This window comes from Protopterus annectens, chromosome 2.part1 (assembly GCF_019279795.1).
Source record: "Protopterus annectens isolate FY-2018-M chromosome 2.part1, PAN1.0, whole genome shotgun sequence".
In the NCBI taxonomy this organism is placed as follows: Eukaryota; Metazoa; Chordata; order Ceratodontiformes; family Protopteridae; genus Protopterus; species Protopterus annectens.
The window spans coordinates 59,582,364-59,603,087 of record NC_056729.1 but is presented as its reverse complement, the minus strand read 5'-3'; the positions used below and the strand labels follow the sequence as shown (position 1 = coordinate 59,603,087).

At 35.5% G+C, this 20,724-nt stretch overlaps 1 protein-coding gene across 1 annotated transcript in view; it reads right to left on the bottom strand.

The window, feature by feature from the left end:
• Positions 1 to 20,724, bottom strand: part of VIPR2 (vasoactive intestinal peptide receptor 2) — an 875,754-nt gene that overhangs the window by 308,931 nt on the left and 546,099 nt on the right. The window contains exon 5 of the mRNA XM_044062023.1: positions 11,565 to 11,662. Coding sequence (XP_043917958.1) covers positions 11,565 to 11,662 — 98 coding nt within the window. The remainder of the gene's footprint in view (positions 1 to 11,564; positions 11,663 to 20,724) is intronic.

Below are 20,724 nucleotides of genomic sequence, written 5' to 3'. Positions count from 1 at the left end.
TTGTTAACTGTATGTGTGTGGTTTATTTATTTTGGTGTGCTTGTGTTGTGTGTATGTTTCTCAGAACAGCAAATTTTTTCCCTGGGAAAAAAATCGCTATTCTGAGCATTCAATGTTATCATAATTAGAAATTCCAAGTTCAAACTTATGGTGTTCGATATTTTGGAATTTCAAATATATGATATAGACCAGAAAGTTATATATGGCCTTTTCCCCACTGTAGTGCGACCCTGGAGTTAGTATATATAGTAAGGGAGGGCAGCGCCCCCCACATTGGGGGGTGTAGGGGGTGTAGCCTCCCACATAGTTTGGATATATATTAAGTTTAGAAAAGAGTAATTGCAAGTATCCATATGTATAGTTCAAAATGTTTAATGTGCTCCCCCACACCCCTCCTTACTATATATTCTAACTCCAGGGTTGCATTACAGTGGGGAAAAGGCCATATATAACTTTCAGCGAAATGTGTTTCAGTGAATTGTGTTTTCAGTGACTTGAGCTTTCAGTGAATTGTGCACAGTCAAATGTGTTTCAGTGAAATGTGCTTTCAGTGAATAGTCCCAGACCAGAAAATAACACCCAGTTTGCAATCATTTGTGAACTTACGTAACCAAAGGCCCTGATTTCCAATGAACTATTATTGACTGCAGGGGTTTTAGAGATTTTGAAAGAGAAGGTTACAGGTTTTGGTCATACCTAACCAGGGAAGGAGAAACTAGAAGGGTGGTAGATGTAGTGACTATATTAATTAGGACCATGTCAAGAACATGCCAACAGTTAGTTTAACTATCTGTTGCTGAAAATTTTTATTTATTGAGTCTAAGAATCTCTGAGCATATACCTGGCAATGAGGTACAGGTGCCCCAGTTAACTGAGGGGAAAATTAACTCATCCATTATAAAGATAATTTTGTAAATAGGTAGTTTCTTAACTATATTTAGTAATCGTATACAGTCATTGGGGGACATGGAAAGTAGCCTGTAGTGGACTGTAAGTTGATAGCCTGTCTTTTTGCGGGTAGATTGGAGCTCATTGTGCTCAGACTGTGGGCCTTTAGAATCTGTTTAGGTATGATGTGTTTCTTGATAAATATGGAAACCTGACTGAAGTTATCACCAGGCCTGAATGTAGGGTAGGCAAAAAACCCAAGTATGGAGGGAGTGCTATCATTATATTGTAACCAGGTCTTAGTAACTACAAAAATATGTTTCTATGTATTCAAGTTGCAGGATGTCTTCACAATCTGGCAATTTGTTGTTAAGATTCTGGCATAGGGTAGGGCCAACTTAATTGGTCTGATTTAGGATATGAAATGGTTACATTGATATCTATTGTACTGGGATGCCCATTAGCCAGATGCAGCCATAAAAAGGCACAATGCGGGCAGCAAGAGTTTTAGCCAATATGCAGATGCCATGTAATGAGAGATGCAAGTCCATTCTTGACCAAAATAGGACTGTCAGCCATGTTGTATTATTCTGACACAAATAGGACTCACACTGAATTACATCAACTACTAAGACAATGACTGAAGCCAATCCTCTTTACTTTTTATAAAGATTTCATTCTGGGTGAAGGAGAGATTCCACTAATTACTAGTGTCACATGCATGTTGAGATTCAACATGTCTGTTTATATGTTCCTCAGAGTTTTTGCACTACAAGTCATCCACATCACATGGAAAGAAAAAAATGAGAGCCCTTGAAATGTCACAGATTCTGGTACCAGAAAGAGAGCTAACTGTAACCATGAGTGTGGAGTGAGTGCATGTGACAACAGGGACACCGATTACTAAGACATTATTGCTTTATTCATGATATTCGAGGTATTAGAACATTTGCAATGAGCATGGTGATGATATAGTGGTGAATAGCCCCACTGTAACAAAGTCTTCCTTATCCTATTAGGCTTCTGAAGTGACTTTTTTATAATCGTAACATAAGTCAGTTTACTTTGGTTGTGATGAGATGTGGGTAGAGTGATACTCTCAGGCCATCTTATTGGGTGAGAGAGATGCCTCCAGATATTTACACCTCTCACACATTGAATTATTTGAGTCAAGCACAGGTCCATTATGAGCATTTGGCATTTTCTACACTGCCTGAGAGAACCAAATGCTATGAGGCTATCAACAGATGAAATACAAGTGGGATTTACCTTTCATTTATTCAATGGGGTTTTAATTTACTGTGGTATAAGTGCTCAAGATGTTCCTGCTCGGCTAGGTATAGGGTGTAGAAGGAAAACTAAGCAAAAGTGAAGACACAGCTAAATCTGAGCAGCTAGGAGCCGTTTAGCACAGCCACACACAGTGTGTGAGAACAACACAGCTGGTACAGCTAATCGAACAGCATTGGCTTTTCCTGTGCAAGATTGTGGTACAGCCAGGAGTGGGTAATTTGCCCCTTTTCCCCACTGTAGTATAAAGTTGGAGTTGGTATATATATTTTTGCAGGGGTGTTTTCATTTTTGTGCCATTCAATTTTGAAAATCTATGATTTGTAGTTCAGTGTAATGGCATTTTGTTGAAATGTCATTCACTCATAAATGTGTGTGTGTGTGTGTGTGTGTGTGTGTGTGTGTGTGTGTGTGTGTGTGTGTGTGTGTGTGTGTGTGTGTGTGTGTGTGTGTGTGTGTGTGTGCGTGTGTGTATAAATATATATATATATATATATATATATATATATATATATATATATATATATATATAGATACAGATGTAAATCCCATAGGAGGTGTAAATCAATATGTATATATACCTTTAAAGCTTTCTAGAGGCTTGCACATGTGTATAAATACTGAGCACATGCAAGCCTGACTGCCATTTTGCAGTAAGCTGTTGAGATGTAACCATGTATGCCTGTGCAGTTAATCAGTTTGTTTATATTCTGTACTGCTGCTATCCATCCTGGTGTGTTTCTGTGTAATAAAGCATGTAAATGAACTACCCTGCCTGTTCATCTTTAATGGGAAACAAGACAAGCAACATGGTGTCAGAATGGGATCCAGAAATTCAGATTCTGGACTGAGAAGGCCCTCAGTTAAAGGTGGAGGAATATAGAGAAGTGGATCATCCTCACTGCCCATTTAATTTGCAAAAACAGGTCAGAAACGTATTTTAGGTATCAAAGCTTAATTGAATGATTTCTGATTCGCAAAATATAAAATGATGCACTCAAAACACTCTAAACAAATTTCTAAATAAACAAAATGTCCAAAACTGCAACATATTGATAAAAATATTCAAATAACTATGGAAAATGTTTGAAATAAAGTCCGAATCACATAAAATGAATAAAATAAGGAAAACAACACATTTTTTGCAAAGTAGCTTACTGCACAGACTTTTTCACATTAATTAAAGCTGTTCAAGATATCTGAAGTATACAGAGAGTTTGCATGTTTGTGAAGTATTCCAATGCAGTTATTTCACAAAATACAGCCATTTCAAAGCATAGTTCGCAAAGTACAGCATTTCAAAGAGTGTATTGTGCATTTGAATGTTATTACAAGTACTGGCTGTGTGTGAATGTTTGTACAAAATTACAAGGGTCATTTTCACTGTGTTTGGGCATAATTTGTTGGCATGGCTGATGGATTTCGAAAACCTGGTCCACTTGTCTTTGATAATAATATTGCAGAGAACTGGGGAGTGTTTGAGCAAGAGTATGATATTTTCATTCAAGCTGCATTTTCTGAAAAAGATGACCAAACAAAGACATTTATTCTGGTTAATTTGGCTGGTTCAGAAGTCATAGAAAGAGAGCATTCATTTCTGTATGTACTTGCTGTATTTGCAGGAGAGGGGGAAAACCGTCATATAGTGGTACCGGCTGAGTCAATAGAAGACCCATAGTGCTTAAAATGTAGATTTAAGGAAATGTGTAACCCTCAAATTAATATTACAATGTAAAGGCACTTGTTTTACACAAGAGATCAAAAGCCTGGGGAAACATTCACAGCATATATAACAGCTTTGCTTCTCAAAGTTAAAACGTGCAGATTTGGTGATTTAAGGGATGAGATGATAAAACACAGACATGTGTGGTATTAAAGATGATGCTGTGAGAAAGATTTTGCTTCATGACAGTGATTTAACTTTGAATAAGACCACTGAGATTTGTCAGATATATGAACTCACAGAAAAGCACACAAATATGCTTTCAAATGAGAAATGCATGCTTCCAGTATCTTCTAGTGCTCATTTTGATAGTATGCAGCATGTGGTTAAAAAAACAAGCCCAGGCACATTGGCTGCAACTATAAGCCCTGCGACAGTCACAGGGAAACACTGTACCTTTCTAGCAAACTCCAGAATATGCACACAGTCTCAGTGAAGAACAAGAGTGAGTCAGCAAACTCAAATAATGTGCCTCTGCCCAGTTACATACTCAGCTGTCCTAATTGTGGTACAAATCTTGAGCCCAGAAAAGAACAGTGCTTAGGTTAAGATCAACAATGCCACAAATATAATAAGTAGAATCATTTCAAAAGGTTTTGTAAATCAAATAAGGGACATTCTTTTATTAAAAGAGAACATTCAACTAGACAAGTTGATCAATTATAATGCTGTGACCCTACTTTTTATGTTGATGATGTGTCAGTGCTTAATGAAACAGTCAATGCAGTAGATTTATGGGCCAAGAATGAAGTATTTTGTAATGTTCGAATAAATGGAAGACCAACAGAGCTCAAAGTTGACACAGGTTCAAAGTGCAATGTTATGTCAGCAGAAATATTTGCTAGAGTATGTGCTGGTGAGAAGCTTGATTTGGCAAAGTGTGCAAAGCTTGTTGCTTATAGTGGTAAAGAAATTCAAACTGAAGGTTCAGTAGTGCTTTTATGTTAATCTGGTGGGAACAGCTATGACTTGCAATTTTACATGGTCAAAAGGCACGTACAGTCATTATTAGGCCTCAGAGACAGTTTGAAAATGGGACTACTTTAATTTAATAAGGAAGTGCACCATGTAAGCTTAAAAGGCCACTGTTCTAATTTCACCTAGTCTATTTTTTCTAACTATGCTGATCTTTTCAAAGACAAAGTAGGCAAACTCCCAGTTGTGTACTCGATTAAGTTAGACACTGAAGTCAGTCCAGTTGTCAGGCTAGCCTGGAGAGTTCCAGTAGCTATGCAGAACAGAATCAAAGCTGAGCTAGATAAAATGGTGCAGCTAGGAGCAATTTATTCAGTAGGTTCTTCTTCCCCTACTGAATGGGTGTCTTCCATGGTCATTGCTCTTAAGAAAAGCTCAGATGATATCAGAATAAGTATTGATGCATAAAATTTGAACAAAGCACTGAAAAGACCTCATCATCCAATGTGTACAGTCAAAGAAGTCACTGCTATTATGCCAAATTCCACTGTTGTTTTTGTCTTAGATGCAAAGAGTTCATTTTGGCAAATTTTGCTAGACCAAAATCTTCATTACTAACTACTTTCAGTACTCCTTTTGGCAGGAACAGATTTTTGAGAATGCCATTTGGGATAAATTCTGCCAGTGAAGTCTTCCAGTGTGCAATGGAGCAATTTTTTCTTGATATCTGTGTGCTATTGTAGTAGATGATATTCTAATTGGAGGTAATGGTGAAGCTGAGCATGACAGAAACCTCAAGAAAGTTCTGGAAAGAGCACATGAAGTGAATCTTAAGCTGACTCCTCAGAAGTGCAAATTCAGGCTACAATAAGTTATTTATGTTGGTCATGTATTTACCAGTTCAGGCTTACGACTAGATCCTTCCAAGCAAACAGCAATTCTAGAGATGCCAGCTCCAGATAATGTTCAAGCCCTACAACATTTTCTTGGCATGGTTAACTACTTAGGCAAGTTCATAACCGGCCTTGAGCCAACTATCAGCATCACTTAGAGAGCCGACATGAAAAGATGTATCTTGGTCATGGTTAGAACAACACCAGAGAGCATTTCATGTCCTGAAACAGAGAATTACCAGTCCACCATCTCCTAAATACTATGATGTTCACAAACCAGTTACTCTTTCTTGTGATGCTTCAGAGTTTGGTCTTGGTGCAGTCATTCTTCAAAAATGTAGATCAGTAGCCTATGCATCAAGAACTCTAACCCAAACTAACATAAACTATGCGCAGATAGAAAAAGAACTCTTGGCAATTGCATTTGCATGTTCGAAGTTCCATGATTATATTTCTGGTAGACCTATCCAGACTGAAACACATCAGCAACCTCTAGTCACTTTTTCGAGAAAGCCTACGCATACAGCTCCTGCCAGATTGCAACGCATGATTCTCACATTACAAAAGTATAATTTCAATCATGTCTATACAAAAGGCAAACTTCTTTATCTTGCTGATACATTATCCAGATCACCCTGAAATACCACTGAACAGCGTGAAAATGAGAAACTTGATTTTGAAGTCATGGAAGTCAGAAATTTTTCTTCCACACACCTTGATGAGCTTAGAAGTCATACAGCCTCAGATCCAATTCTTCAGAAGCTCAACCACTTTATCAGTTAAGGATGTCCATCAAAGCAATCTTGTTTACCAGGAGACTTGCAACCTTATTTTTTCTTACAGAGATGAGATTTTGTTTGATAATAATATCATCATGAAAGGTCCAAAAGTGATCCTTTCAAAATCCTTGGAACAAGAGTATATTACCATCTTGCATCGTGGCCACCCAGGAACTGATTCTACCAAAAGAAGGGTGAGAGAACTAGCATTTTGTCCTTCTATGTCACAGGATATTGAGGGAGTACTTTCATCTCGTTCTGTATGTAATAATAAAAATGCCAAAATGTCCAAACAAAGTTGACAATATATGAAACAGCATTTTTCTGAGGAAAATCAACAAAATTAAGAGAGATCTTAATAAATATTCTAAAAATAAAGTGTATCCACTCTCCCCGGGTAACCAGGGTAACCATGACAATGGAAGTGATGTGGAACCAGTGGAAGGAGTGGAAGTGATGCCTAATCAGATTACATGGCGCAGGGGGCAAGGCCAAAAAATGGCAAAAATCCTCGGTGGACATAATGGACTTGGTAAATTACTTTTGCCAACAAGTAAGTCCAAGGGAATGTATTGAAAGTGAAGATCTTGTTGTTAATTTTGAAATAGAAGGTGGGGGGTGCAAGAACTGTGTGAAAGATTTGAAATAACATCAGTTGAAAGGCAAACGCGAACGTTCTTGGTAATGGAACCTACTGTTGTTAGCAGTGAACAAAATTGTTATTTGGAATGTTCCAATGTTAAAACAATGTGTGAAATGTTCAAAAGGGGTGGTGGGGAAACACAACATGTTAGAGCAGTTGATAGTAATTTACAAATGCAAATGGAATTTTCAAATGTTGATGTTTCAGGGGTAACAAATAGTAGTTTTCACAGGGATGTCGAAGTACAATATGCTGGAGACGGTGTAACATTGCAGACTCAGCTAGGTCTTTTTAATGAAGATTATTATATGGTAACAAACAGTAGTTTAGATAGGAATGTTTTTAAAACAACTGACATAGATGGAATAAGTAGCCAATCCATAACAAATGTGGACATTATGCAAAATGTCACTTTAAATGAAGTAACTCTTAATGAAATAGAAGATGGTTATGACAACAGTGAAAACCTTCACAATTTTAGTGTATATTTTAATAGTGAGTAATTAATGGTGTGAATGATGAAACAAGTGTGTTGGTGGACCAACTAAGAGGGTTAAATAGGTTGGATGCCATATTGAGTGAAAATGATAGAACAACAACCAAACGGTCTGATCAACCATATAAAGTTGCAAATTCAGCAGCAGATTTTAAGGTTTATAATAATTCCAGTAAAAGTATAGATTGTAAGCATGCAAACAACACATGAAGTATATTTCCTGAAGTTTTTATTGGCAACATTTTTATCTTTTGTACCTTTGTATTGTGAATAAATGGGTTCAAATACTGTAGCTGATCCTGTATGTAATAGTACTAAGCCACATCAACAGAAAGAACCACTTCAGCTCAACCAGATTCCTGGGTTACCATGGACAAGTCTGTACAAAGTTATTTCTGACAATGGTACACAGTTTACAAGCCAGCAGTTCAAAGGATTTGCTGAAGAAGGCTGAGTACCCGCAGTCAAATGATTTGGCAGAACGTACAATTCAAAGTGGAAAACAATTACTTGAGAAGTTGAAATGAAACAATAGCAATGTTTTCTTGAACCTCTTGAATCTCAGAAATGTTCCTTGTGATAAACATCTTGGTTCACCTGCACAGAGACTTCTGTCGAGAAGAACCAGAACCACACTACCAATTAGTAGTTAATTATTGGCTCCATGTGTCGAGAACAACAGATCAGTGAAAGCCAATCTGTTAAAGATGCAGTTATCCCACAAGTCCTATTATGATAAGACCAGCAAACCGCTCAATCCATTACGAGAAGGGTTATAGTGAGGATGCAGATGTCCAAAGGTTTTTATCGGCTTGGTGTCATGAAAAGTGTATGTCCAGAGCCAAGAATGTGCATTGTGGAATTGTTAGTAGCAGAATGGATTGTTCACTAAATTACAGATATGAAAGTCTTCCAAATAACACATGGAAATGTAAGCATAAATAAGACCAAAAAATATTCCGTAACAGTACCACTTAGCTGCAAAAACCACTTGTCTTGATAATGAAAGACATTTTTCTTAAGCACGTGCTCTAACATATTCATCAGAAAATCACTGAACATAGCAGAATATAAACCGGAAATTTCCAGATAGCATTTCATTTCAGTCAGAAACAACACGCCTACCTGGGTGGTAGAAAACATTATGTATTTTGAAAAAATATATATGATTTGTTTCTGATGATCATGCATAGTCAAGTGGAGTTTTAAATCTGGGCTAATAATACCTATTAAAAGTAATTCAATTGTTTCTTAAATAAATCAGTAGGAACAACAAAGATGTACTGATAAGTACTTGTTTCACTAAGTTATAAAATAGCTTCTATTTTATATTATCTGTGTGGCCGTGGGGTCTGCTTGTGCAAGTTCCATCAGTCCATGATTCGGATCAAAATTCATATTGCATGTGTAATTCTTGAAAATATTACATTTATTATTGAGTAAAGCAGGAATGATTGCTGTGTCAAATGCTTGAATAGCTGGATGATATGGTGGAGAAAAGTCAATTTTTTGTATTTAAAACTTTGTCAGTTTTGTGTTCAGTAGGATGGCTACAGAACCAATACATAAGGTATAAATTACTGCAGGATATTTTTAAGCCTGTCAGGAAAGCAGGCCAACAGTGGCTTCAAACAATACTATTAATGTTAGATTTTAAGGCATTAAGGTGAGAGTGGTTCTGGACCAGCAAGGACTGCTGTGAACCAGGAGATGCTGGGTTTTGTGAGATTAGAATTTACGGACGTGATAGAGCAAGCAATGCAGACCCTGTATCAGGAGATTTCTTCTTTGTGGCACCATGAAATGGGTGAAAGGACCAGGGCATTGCAGAGCTCTACTGACATGTGCAGCCATGGAAGGTGTCAAGAGGGGCACACAGAAGGCTGTATTGCTAGCAATGTCACAGCTATTAGACAGCAGGACCTGAAGAGGTGGTTTTGTGTGTATGATTGAATTGTGTTGTTCCAAAGGATGTTTCTGCGGTGCTGGAACAACCTTGGCTATCATACACATAACTGATTGTGGGGTTTTGGCACTGGCCTGCTCCTCTATTTGGTATCATCAAGCTAGATTCAGCAACTGCTATTGGCTATTTTGTGAAGGATGTGAGCTGGCACAGGGTAGAACAACCACCATTTGATTGTAATCCCCACCCCAAGTGGCACTGCAGCTGTCAACTCTACTAAACAGTCGCCCAGGTAGCCATGCTGCCTATGAAGTTATGGATGGCGTATTATGACTCTCAGGTGGAGAAATAAGTATATCTTTATTGTTATTAGCTCTATCATTGCTTTCTGCTCTGTTGTTGTTAGTACTGATTTTATGTAATAGTTTTGAAAAGTATCATAACACATACTTATGATGAGAGCATTACATTTTATATTCCTGGGTGTGGTACATAGTTGTATTCACATTCAGACTATATGTAGACAGTGGTATATAGTGTTCTGTAGTCCTTTCAGTCTCAGATTAACACTATGAAATAGTAGTGGGAGGCAATATTTGCTTGACTAATATGCATGCGCACATATGCTTTGCAGATTAGTCTGTGATTTACACATGGTTTACAGTTATCATGTATCTGAACAGATACCTTTAGCTGGTGTCTTCTGCTTTGACTTTACATCATGATAGACTGTTGCAGAAGTCATATTGATAGGAGGGAAGCAAAATGTGTGGCCGTATTATAATTATATTTCACATAGCTTATACTACCCACAGACCCTTTCCTACCCTATCATACTCACATATATACCTATGTGCCCATATATCATACAGGTGCAGTAACTGTGTGATTAAAACAGCTAAGAATACATTCACAGCACCCGTACCTATTACAGAGATGGTATCATGACTACAGCTACAACTTGTGTGTTACTGCAGATTTACCCACAGGTAACTAAGGTGTGTGCAATAGAATCATTTGTGGGATTGCTTGTATTGGGTGTGTACCAGGTGATGGGAATGTTATCACCAGTGTTTGGTATGCACTGAACTTCACATTGTTTGGGGCAAGAGCTAGAGAGGTTTGTTTGACCCTCTGTATCACAAATAATGTCTGAGAATAGCACTTATGTTTGACAGACTGTATAACAGTGGAAGTCATTTTGTAGTTAGTGCTGAAGATGTCTTCGAGTATCATCCCAAATGCATGCTTACAGTCTTGTGAGTGTAAATAATAACTGTTATAAGCACATGGGTAATGTGTGTGCGTGTGTGTGTGTGTGTGTGTGTGTGTGTGTGTGTGTGTGTGTGTGTGTGTGTGTGAAGCCGCGGTGGTACAGCGGTAGCGTTGTTGCCTCACAGCAAGAGGTTCTCCTGTTTGATTCATGGCTGGAGTGCCTTCTGTGTGGAGTCTGCATGTCCTCCCCGCGGTCGAGTGGCATTCAAAAGACGTGTGAATGGGCGTGCTTTCGCTGAAGGTTGGGCGTCGGGCTGGCAACTCAGCACCATAAAAAAAACTACTGCCAATCATTAGCGGACTGGAGTTCTGCTGTGGCAACCCCTAACCGGGAAAAGCCAAAAAGACAAACAAAAAAATAAGTACATGGGTAATGCATTCCAGCTTATGAGCACATTTTTATGAGACCTCCAAGTGCCTGAAGTTTTACCTCTGTTGAAAAGCATATTTATATTATGAGAGGGGCACTTGTCACACATTTAACATTTAAATACCTGTTTACTGCTCTATACATGCTGCTTATTTTTAGATGCCTTCTAAGTTCCACGTTCATTTTATTTATTTAATTTTTAAACTTTAGTTCATTAGATATACATTATAATACTTTAATAGCCTAAGACTGCCATGAAAACTAATTACTATAATTGTGTTTTCTCTTAAAGTTTCCACAATGATTTCAGGCTCCCAAGCAAATACAACTTTAATTAAAGTAAGTGCTAATCTATTATCTTATTAAGAAAATAATATGACACTCACCTGAAAAAGCACAAAATAATACTTCCAGTTGTAAGAGCAATCAGAGATACACTGTGACCCAATGTGTAAATAACTTGAACCCGTGTATAAAACAACATCTAAAATGACAAAAGCATAATAATATTGATAATGAAGCAATACCAAGGTAAGCATTATACATTTAACTTTGAGTTTGCATGGTAAGTTTAAGATCATCTAACATTAATACTAACATATGTGAGAAAATAAAAAAATAAAAAACTTTCAGTTTGAAGTAAAGTGCTAAACAAACTGCAAAAGCATGAGTATGATTACCTGAAAAACCATTAACTGTTGACATTTTTAAACTGAGCAACGAGCATCTGTGAAACATAAATTTAGCTTATTCTTTATACTTTTAGAGTATACGTAATTTAGCTCTACTTGAATGTAATTGCCCATATTATCTCTATGGTGCCTAGCATGAACAATTGTAATAAATACTGAGTAACTGATCAGTAGAGCAATACTGTTTCAGCTGACAAGACTGAATAACTGTATACTCGATCACCTCCATCATTAGACTATTAGGACTATTCATTATTTATGAGGCTACATTTTACTGATTGTTTTGGGGAAAAAGGCAGGATCTTTAATAAGGGAGCACAAATAAATGATTGCAAGAAAAATCGTACAATTTCACATTTGTAGCAATGATGATATCAGCTAATACTTATATAGATTGGTAACTATGTATGGAAATTCATGAGTATGAAACCTGTGTTGCAAAGTATGTAGGAATACATTAATATGTCACAATAGTTTAACAAAACTGCCATATGACATATCTGATGCAGCAATGGTAGACTAGAAAGACAGATGTGACATCAATCATTTGATTACTTCATTTACACATATTTTTTTATGATTGATGGATATAGTGTAAGATTTTGAAACTTAAAAGTTTTGACATTGAATATGAAGGCAGAAATAAGCACATTTTTTCTTGACATTGTCCAGTCCAGTTCACATCCACACCTACATAGAGGTTTGACCCTTAATCGCTTTATTAAATGATTCTATATTGAGTGATGAGCTATACCTCTTCAAGCCATTCACTGAAATCTTTAACATCCATGTACCAGAGTATTTTCTTAGATGCACTCAGCATTTTATGCTTGTCGGTATAAGACTTGCATTCACATTCTTTATAGCATAAATGAGCATGTCATGAACTTTTGAAAAAAGAAGTTGCATCCATGACTTGTAAAAGCCTAACAGAACAGATATTTCTGACATTAGCACCAGGGGCTGTACCTTGTTTTGTGAAGCTTTCAAGTTATAAATTAGCCTAGTTTTGCATGACAGTCACTGTTATATTTCTATAAAAAGAATCCTGCATGTCTAAATCTAAATCAGCAATCTTTAATTTAGTGTAGAAAAAAAAAGAAAAAAAAAGAAAATAGAGCAGCCTGTGTAATAGGTAACACTCAGTTAACAGTATGGCTGATTGTGATTATTCTTTTGTCAGCACTAAACAAAAGGCTTTCAACAACATTAAATGTGTGAATTTCAGACTGAATGCATTTGCTGTCTTCTTTTTCACTGAGTTTTCATTTTATGACTTTATGCAAACATTGAGTTTCTGCTTTACCTCTCCTTACTGATCCTTTGTTATCTGGGGTATTCATTTTGTGAAATTGAGATGTTACTTTGGGGAATAGTTATGTGTGTTTGTTTACCAGTGTAGTGCACTGATATCAGTGGACCATTTGCAGAAGTGTGTCAATTATTTTGTGTGTATTTTGAATGTGTAGTTAAAATTAAGAGCTTGGTCTAGTCAAATGCCAAGGTATTTGAAGGATGTGGTAGCTTCTATGGTGGTATTGTTAACATCTTTAATGTTAAGAAAGATGGGCACTTTAGCTATTTTTTGGTCAGTGCCAAGTAGCATTTCTTTTGTTTTTGAGGGATCGTGTATATTTCTGGCCTATTAGCCACTGGTTGAAGGTTTGGAGGTCATCTTGGGACTGAGTTTGCATGACAGAGGGGAGTTTGTTTGACCTGTAGATGACCATGCCATCTACATAAAGAATTAGAAGTATCTGATAATTATGGAAAATAGCAGAAGCACTAAAGAAGAATCCTCGGGAATGCCTTTTATAAGATGAGCTGTTTCAGAGGTGGTGGGCCTACTTTTACCTTAAAGGATCTATTGGAGAGGAAGTCTGTAAACCAAGGTTTTGCATCATCACTAAAACCTATTTCAGTTTATTTGTCAAATAGTATGTTATGGCCAATTATATTATTTAGTTATGGACAATTAGATCACAGTTCACTGTAACAATAAATCTTATGTTTGCTTTAATCACCAGCTTTGTTGCATTCATTTGGCATTTTCTTCTGATGATATTTTCTTCTCTGTTAAGGCTGGTGCTGGTCTCATGCTGGAGGAAGTAATGAGGTCACAAGCTTCTGATATATACAGAACTGATGTACAACTTTACTTAACTACATCACAGAAAAAGTATTGGTTGCTCATCCACATTTTGAAAAAAATAATCATTGCTAATTTAGGTCTTCTAAAACGTGATGGACAGAGGTAACCTATAAATGGTTCATCCTCCCAGGACCACGCTTACACTTATCAAGGTTATCAGAACTTGTCAGAGATTTGGGATGCATGGCTAGGCTTAAAAAGGCCCTTGTGGTCATTGGCCTAGTAAATACCTATGAATATATGAACCTATGATCAATATTCTGAAAAATCGCCACTTTCTTCATCTTCAGAAGGTATGTTTTCCCCTTGCAAAATCCATGAGTAAGTCTAAGTATAAATAAGTGTGTCTGTGATACAGAGACAGTGCCAAAAGACATTCACACTTAATATCTTTTCGGGCTTGGGTCTGATCACAACAAAGAAAACTGTGAACTGTGTTAATCACAAGAATGGAAAGTATAAGGTTTTATCAACATACTTAATCAAAAATAAATTAATGAGGCCAGAAAAAAAAAAACATTCTAAAGGGAATGCATTTAACAAATCTCAGGAAATTAAAAAAAGTCTAAAAAAGAGGGCAGAGTGAGTTAATCTTACACAAATGGTAAAAAGATCAGGCTTCTACTTCAATGGTTTGCATCAGAGTGGTTAGTTAGCAAGTCATACAGTCACCAAAATAGGACATAGCTTGGGTGGTTGTGCCATTGCAAACATTTACTCCTACGTAAGCACCAGTTCCAGAACTATCTAAGATTGTACCAAGATGTGGGAAAAGAAAAGCCAGCAAAAATATTTGGAGTGGACTGCACCTGGAAAGAGACATAAAAAGTTGTGTATTTTTATGATGCTGAAAGCAAACTCATTGTTTAAGACTGACGCTATTTCCCTTCCATTTCACATCTCATTATGGCACTGTCCTTTGATTAGAATGTTATTTGTGAATTAAGTCTTCAAGACAGTACAAGAAGCCACTATCTGTTGGCAACAGCTGATGTTGGTCAAGCAGAATAACTTGTATCACTACTGAAAGACACATAGAAGATTAGTCAGTACCTGTCATGGTTCAAGAGGAGAAAGTGGAGATAATATTGCCCTTTCACTTGTCTTTAGAATAGAAGGACGAATTATCTATACCTCCTGTAAGTCTTCTCTTTGTCTCCTAAACAAGATATCAGCTTTGGAATGACTGACAACTACATGGGAGAATTCTCTGGATTGTACTCTGGACAGCCACCTTCTCAAAGAAAAGGTACATTAAAATGCATTTCAAGGAATATAAATGAGTCTCTTTCTGAAACATTCTGGAAAACAGTAAAAGCAAATAAGCAACACCCAGACATTTAATCTGCAGTAACTAAAAAGGCTGATAAGTTGCACAGGATTCATAAGCTGACCAATGCAACAATAAAAAGGCAGTCCTAGCTGCTATTTCTCTTTTCTCATCTTCTCAACGAAGAAAAAAAACAGTCCTTTTGACTTTTCTGACATTTAATAAGGAACCATAAGCTTATTGTTAGATGTGAGGAAGTTGTTCCTCATCAGAAAATTGGCAGTGAGGATATTGAATTATCTGGGAGATATGCGTATATACCACAGTGAATGTTTTTGTTGAATGCAGAAAACTATACAGACCTATGGAGGATACTATCCTAGACCTTATTCATCTGTACATTGAAAATTGCTTAACCCTGGACCCTTGTCAATTCATCTACATCAAAGGAAGGTCAACCTCGTTAACCTCATTAATTTCTTTTAAACAGTAACCAAAGCAGTGGACAGTTGTTATGCAGTCCATACAGTACACCTGGACTTGGCCAAGGCCTTTGACACTATTCCCTATGCAAGCATCATTGACAGACTTGTAAATCTGAATATAAATCCTTATTTTGTACAGCTGATAGATAACTGGTTGTCCAACAGAAATCATGTGGTTAGAGTCAAAGGTGACAATTCTGAAAGCAAAAAGTTACCAGTAGTGTACCATAGGGATCTGTGTTGGGCTATTTCCTACTTGGCATCTGTTTCTCAAGCCTTTAAGTCAACGCTCCTTGCCTACATTTATCTTTTTTTCCAAAATCTCTTTATTTCAATTTTCTTTTTTCAAATAATAACAACAATATGGTAACTCAAAAAACAAATAAACAATACAGATACCTATCTAAAGAAAACAGACAACAATCTCGTTCCGAGAAAATTATACACACGCACACACACACACATATATATATATATATATATATATATATATATATATATGCAATCTATACACAAGAAGTCACTACATCGTCAAGTAAAGTATGAGAATTCTTATGTTCATTTGGTCTCATAAGGGATAGCTAGAATGGGGATAGTCTATATATAAAGTAAAAATAAAAATGTAACCATTTATTTGTATGTTTAGGGAAAATATCTAGTTACACATATACTAAGGAAAGGGAGAAGATGCAAGAAAGTCTGGTTATACTACATTAATTTCTTATTTAAAGGTTAGCTTTTCATGACAATTTGTAGGCAAATTTTATTTGTCAAGAATTATATCTAGCAAGTAACCCCAATATTTTTGATAATAGCGTTTGTTTTTTGTTTTTGAATAAAATAATTTGTGAGATGAGATATATTTGATAGCAAGATTGCTAAAATTTTCCCATGTAATTGGTGACATGACATTCCAATTTTTTATAATAAAGAATTTAATAAGGGCACACATCGTAATAAAAACATGTTTTAATATTTTTGGGAGTTGATTGATATTAATGTACAATATAGCTGTCTCCCAAGTAAGGGTTGATTTTTCATATCCCATCTACTCTAATCTTACTCTCAAGGAACACCATAAGTTGTGTATCTTAGTACAGTTCTACATGACATGTAAAATATCAGCTGTTTGATCCGGACAATGGGGACATATGGGCGAAAAGTTAGGATTGAATTTATTTAATTTAGATAAGGTATAATATAGATTGTTATTTACCATAATGTGTGTATATAACAGCTTCTTGAAAGGAATAAATTTGATTGTATTTTCAATAGCTAGTTTCTTATTTTCTTCAGTCAGTGATTGATTTTTCGTTTGCCAATAGTTTGAAAATAATAAAGAATTCTGATGTTTTGCACTCATTACAATTTTATAAGTCCTAGAAATCGTTCTCCCTTTAATCGCAAGATTTTCAAGTATTAATTTAACTAAATCTATGTTCTGTATGTCAGTGTGTATTTGTGAGAATTTAGTATTTATAAGATGATGAAGTTGGTTAAGGATAATACTATATTTCATAGGAAGTTTGAGTTCAAGTCTCATTTGCCTTGTGTTAGAGTCTTACCATTGATATATATCCCATATTGTGTAGTCTTTTATCAGGGGGGTAGTTTGTTAGATTTACTGGTTTATTATTTATTAGTAAATTAGGGTTTAGGTGTAATGGTTGTATAAGGGCAAAAGCGTCAGCTAATTGCAATGATTTAAATAGTTTCTGAGTTGTAAGAATCATGTTTTTAATTAGTGGGTGCAAATTCTTTGTGTATATGCTAGCCTGGTTTAAATTCAAGAATGGTAAGGATTTGATATTACAGGCAAGAGATTTCAACTGTTCATACGAGATTTTGGTCCACTGGGGTGTCCAAGTATTTATATATGAGTCATAGTTTATTATTTGTATTAGTCTGTATACAGTAATTATACTATAGTAAAGCTTGAAATCAGGTAACCCCAATCCCCCCTTATCTTTGGCGAGTACAAGTTTTGCATATTTAATTCTGGTAGATTTGGGATACCATAAGTATCTTGATATAGCTTTTTCCATAGCAAGGAAGAAGTTATGGTGAATATTTGAAAAGGTAGCATTTAATTGAAAGAGTATTATTGGTAAAAAATTAATCTTGACAACACTAGCTTTTAACAGTAGAGGCATATTAATGTTCTTCCATCTATCCATATCGTTTTGAATACTAGTCCATGTAGTTACTAGGTTATTGTTTATAATATCTTTGAAGTCTGAAGTAAATATTATTCCTAGATATTTTATCTGGCAGTTTATTTTGATCTCACTCATAGGAAAGTACAATTCTTTATGCCCTATAGGATTGAAGGGAAATATGTGTGACTTGTTTAAATTTAAATTATAATTTGAAACTACTGAGAACTCATCAATAACTTTAAGTATTTTTGGGAGGTCAGTAGTGGGGAGCTGGAAGTAAATATTTAAGTCATCAGCAAAGGCCGAGTATATAAGATTTGCATTGTGGATTCTGGGAATATGATGAAAAGTTTTTTTGTGAAATAAACAGAAGGAGAGGTTCTAGATAAAGATTAAATAGGTATGGTGAAAGAGGACATCATTGTCTTGTACCATGCGATAAGAGTATAGGGTTAGTTATAAGTTTATTTACCTGTAGAGTGGTAGAAGCTTTCTGATACATAACCTGGATCATTTTAATGAATTCTTGAGGAAAACCATATAAAGGCAGTATATTAAAGAGCAAGTGTAAGTTTACTCTATCAAAAGCTTTAGTTGCATCTACTGTAAGGGCATATCTGGGGCATTTATCCCTATTAAGTAATCTTACAATGGTATCTAAAAGGAGGGTGTTGCCACTTGTTTGCCTGTTTGTCATAAAGCCCATTTGTTGTTGGGAAATAATAGAGGCGAGTATATTCTTAAGTCTATTTGCTATAACATGGGCTAATATCTTAAGATCAGTGTTTATGAGGGCTATTGATTTATAATTTGCTGGATCTGTTGGGTCAGAATGCGGTTTAGGAATCAACACTGTCTTGGAGTTATTTAAGTATTTGTCTGCTATACCATATTGTATTATATAGTTGAAAACTTTTAATAACATTTTGGAGATAGGTTCCATGAATAGCTTATAAAAATCCGATGTGTATCCATCAGGCCCAGGGGATTTACCTAATTTTAGTTTGTTTATTGCAGCTTTTATCTCTTTTAAATGTAACGGTGATTTTAAGAGTTTCCTTTGATCTTCTGTAATTTGTGGAAAGTTTATATTATGTATAAAATCCTCAAATCTGTCTGTAGATGATGATAAGGGTATATTGTATAATTTCTTATAAATATCTTCAAAAGCGTCCACTATATCTTGATCTTTATATTTCACCTGTCCTTCATATTTTATTTCTTTGATCCTAGGCGGTCCACTTTTTATGTTAATTAGTTTAGCTAGGAATTTTGATGGTGTTTGAGCCCATTCTGAATATTAATATATTGACCTTAATTCTAAGAAGGAGATATTTTCTAAATAGTGTTTGTATAATTGTTTTTGCCAATCAGTTATTTTTTCCTCAAGTTCTTTAGAATATTTTTCCTGAAGTTCTAGCTCAACAGTGTTTGTTTGACACTCTAGTTCATTCTTAAGATTGTTATACTTTTTTTTGAGCCATGCAGATTTTTGAATAATAATACCCATGATGACCGCCTTGGTAGCTGCCCATTGTATGTCATATGGAATTTGATCAGATATAAAATCATTTTGAAGTTGGGCTAACACATTCTGAATTTCTTGTGTAGTTTCTTGGTTTCGTTTAATTTTAGGATTTAACGTCCAGGTATTGAAATAGGAAATATTTTGTTTATGATCGTGAAAGTTTATTAAAAGTCTAATTTTGGAATGATCTGAAAGAGTTCTAGGTGATACAGCATAATTTATTTTGTTAGAAAGGAAAGCAAGAGAAATTAAAAAAGCATCTATCCTGGACCAAGTTTTATGAATGGCTGAAAAGAAAGTGAATCTTGATATTGTTTTATCATATTGAAATTTAACATAAGGGTCAACTAGTTCAAATGTATTTTGTTATTCTTCAAGTGCTGTAGTGGTAGATTGTGACTGTCTATTTTTATTATGCGATCTATCCTTATCTAGATTTAGTAAAGCATTCCTGTCCTCACCTACAATAAACAGATGATTTGGGTATTTGGCTAATATATTAAAGATTTCATAAATGAAGAGCTGTTAATTTGAGCAGGGGCTATATATATTAAGAAAAAGTAATGGTTTGTTCAAAGTTTGATATTCAGTAGTGAATAATACCCATCTTCCCTTTGAGTCAGCTTCATAGGAAGTAATCTCTCCTTGGAAGGATTTATTTACTATAATGGTCACTCCCCTGGACAAAGAACTATAATTTGCAGCAACTATTGTTTTAACCCATTTTCTTTCCCTTTTCCTAACCCAAAGTTGGTCATCTAAGTGAGTATCTTGCAAGAAAGTTATATCAGCCTTAGTTTGGTATGTGAGGTGCATGATTAAATTTATTTTCTTTTTATCTACCATCCCTTTAACATTCCAAGAGTCTATGGTTATCATTTTTTATTAATATTGTTGAAGTTTCTCATTAGTTGATACACAAAAATAGAGTTATAAACTTTTTCTGTTAGTGTATTTATCTTAAGAATAAATGTTGTGACTTCTATACTCCTAAACTCTAAATAGGTGCCTAACTACCCATCCCTCTGTATTTGTAAATGTGCATGAGTTAAGAAACTAAAAGAAACTATTATTTTTAACAACAAGGAGTAGATATATATCAGAGGGATGTCAATAATACCCATACTATTCCAAATGCGAACAGTCATCAGCTAACAGGCTGTGCCCATCCCACTCCTTTTATTATTTATATACTGCATATTCATTTTCAGACTTCTTAAAATATTATATTAATTGTGCCCTTAGATATTATATAGAGAG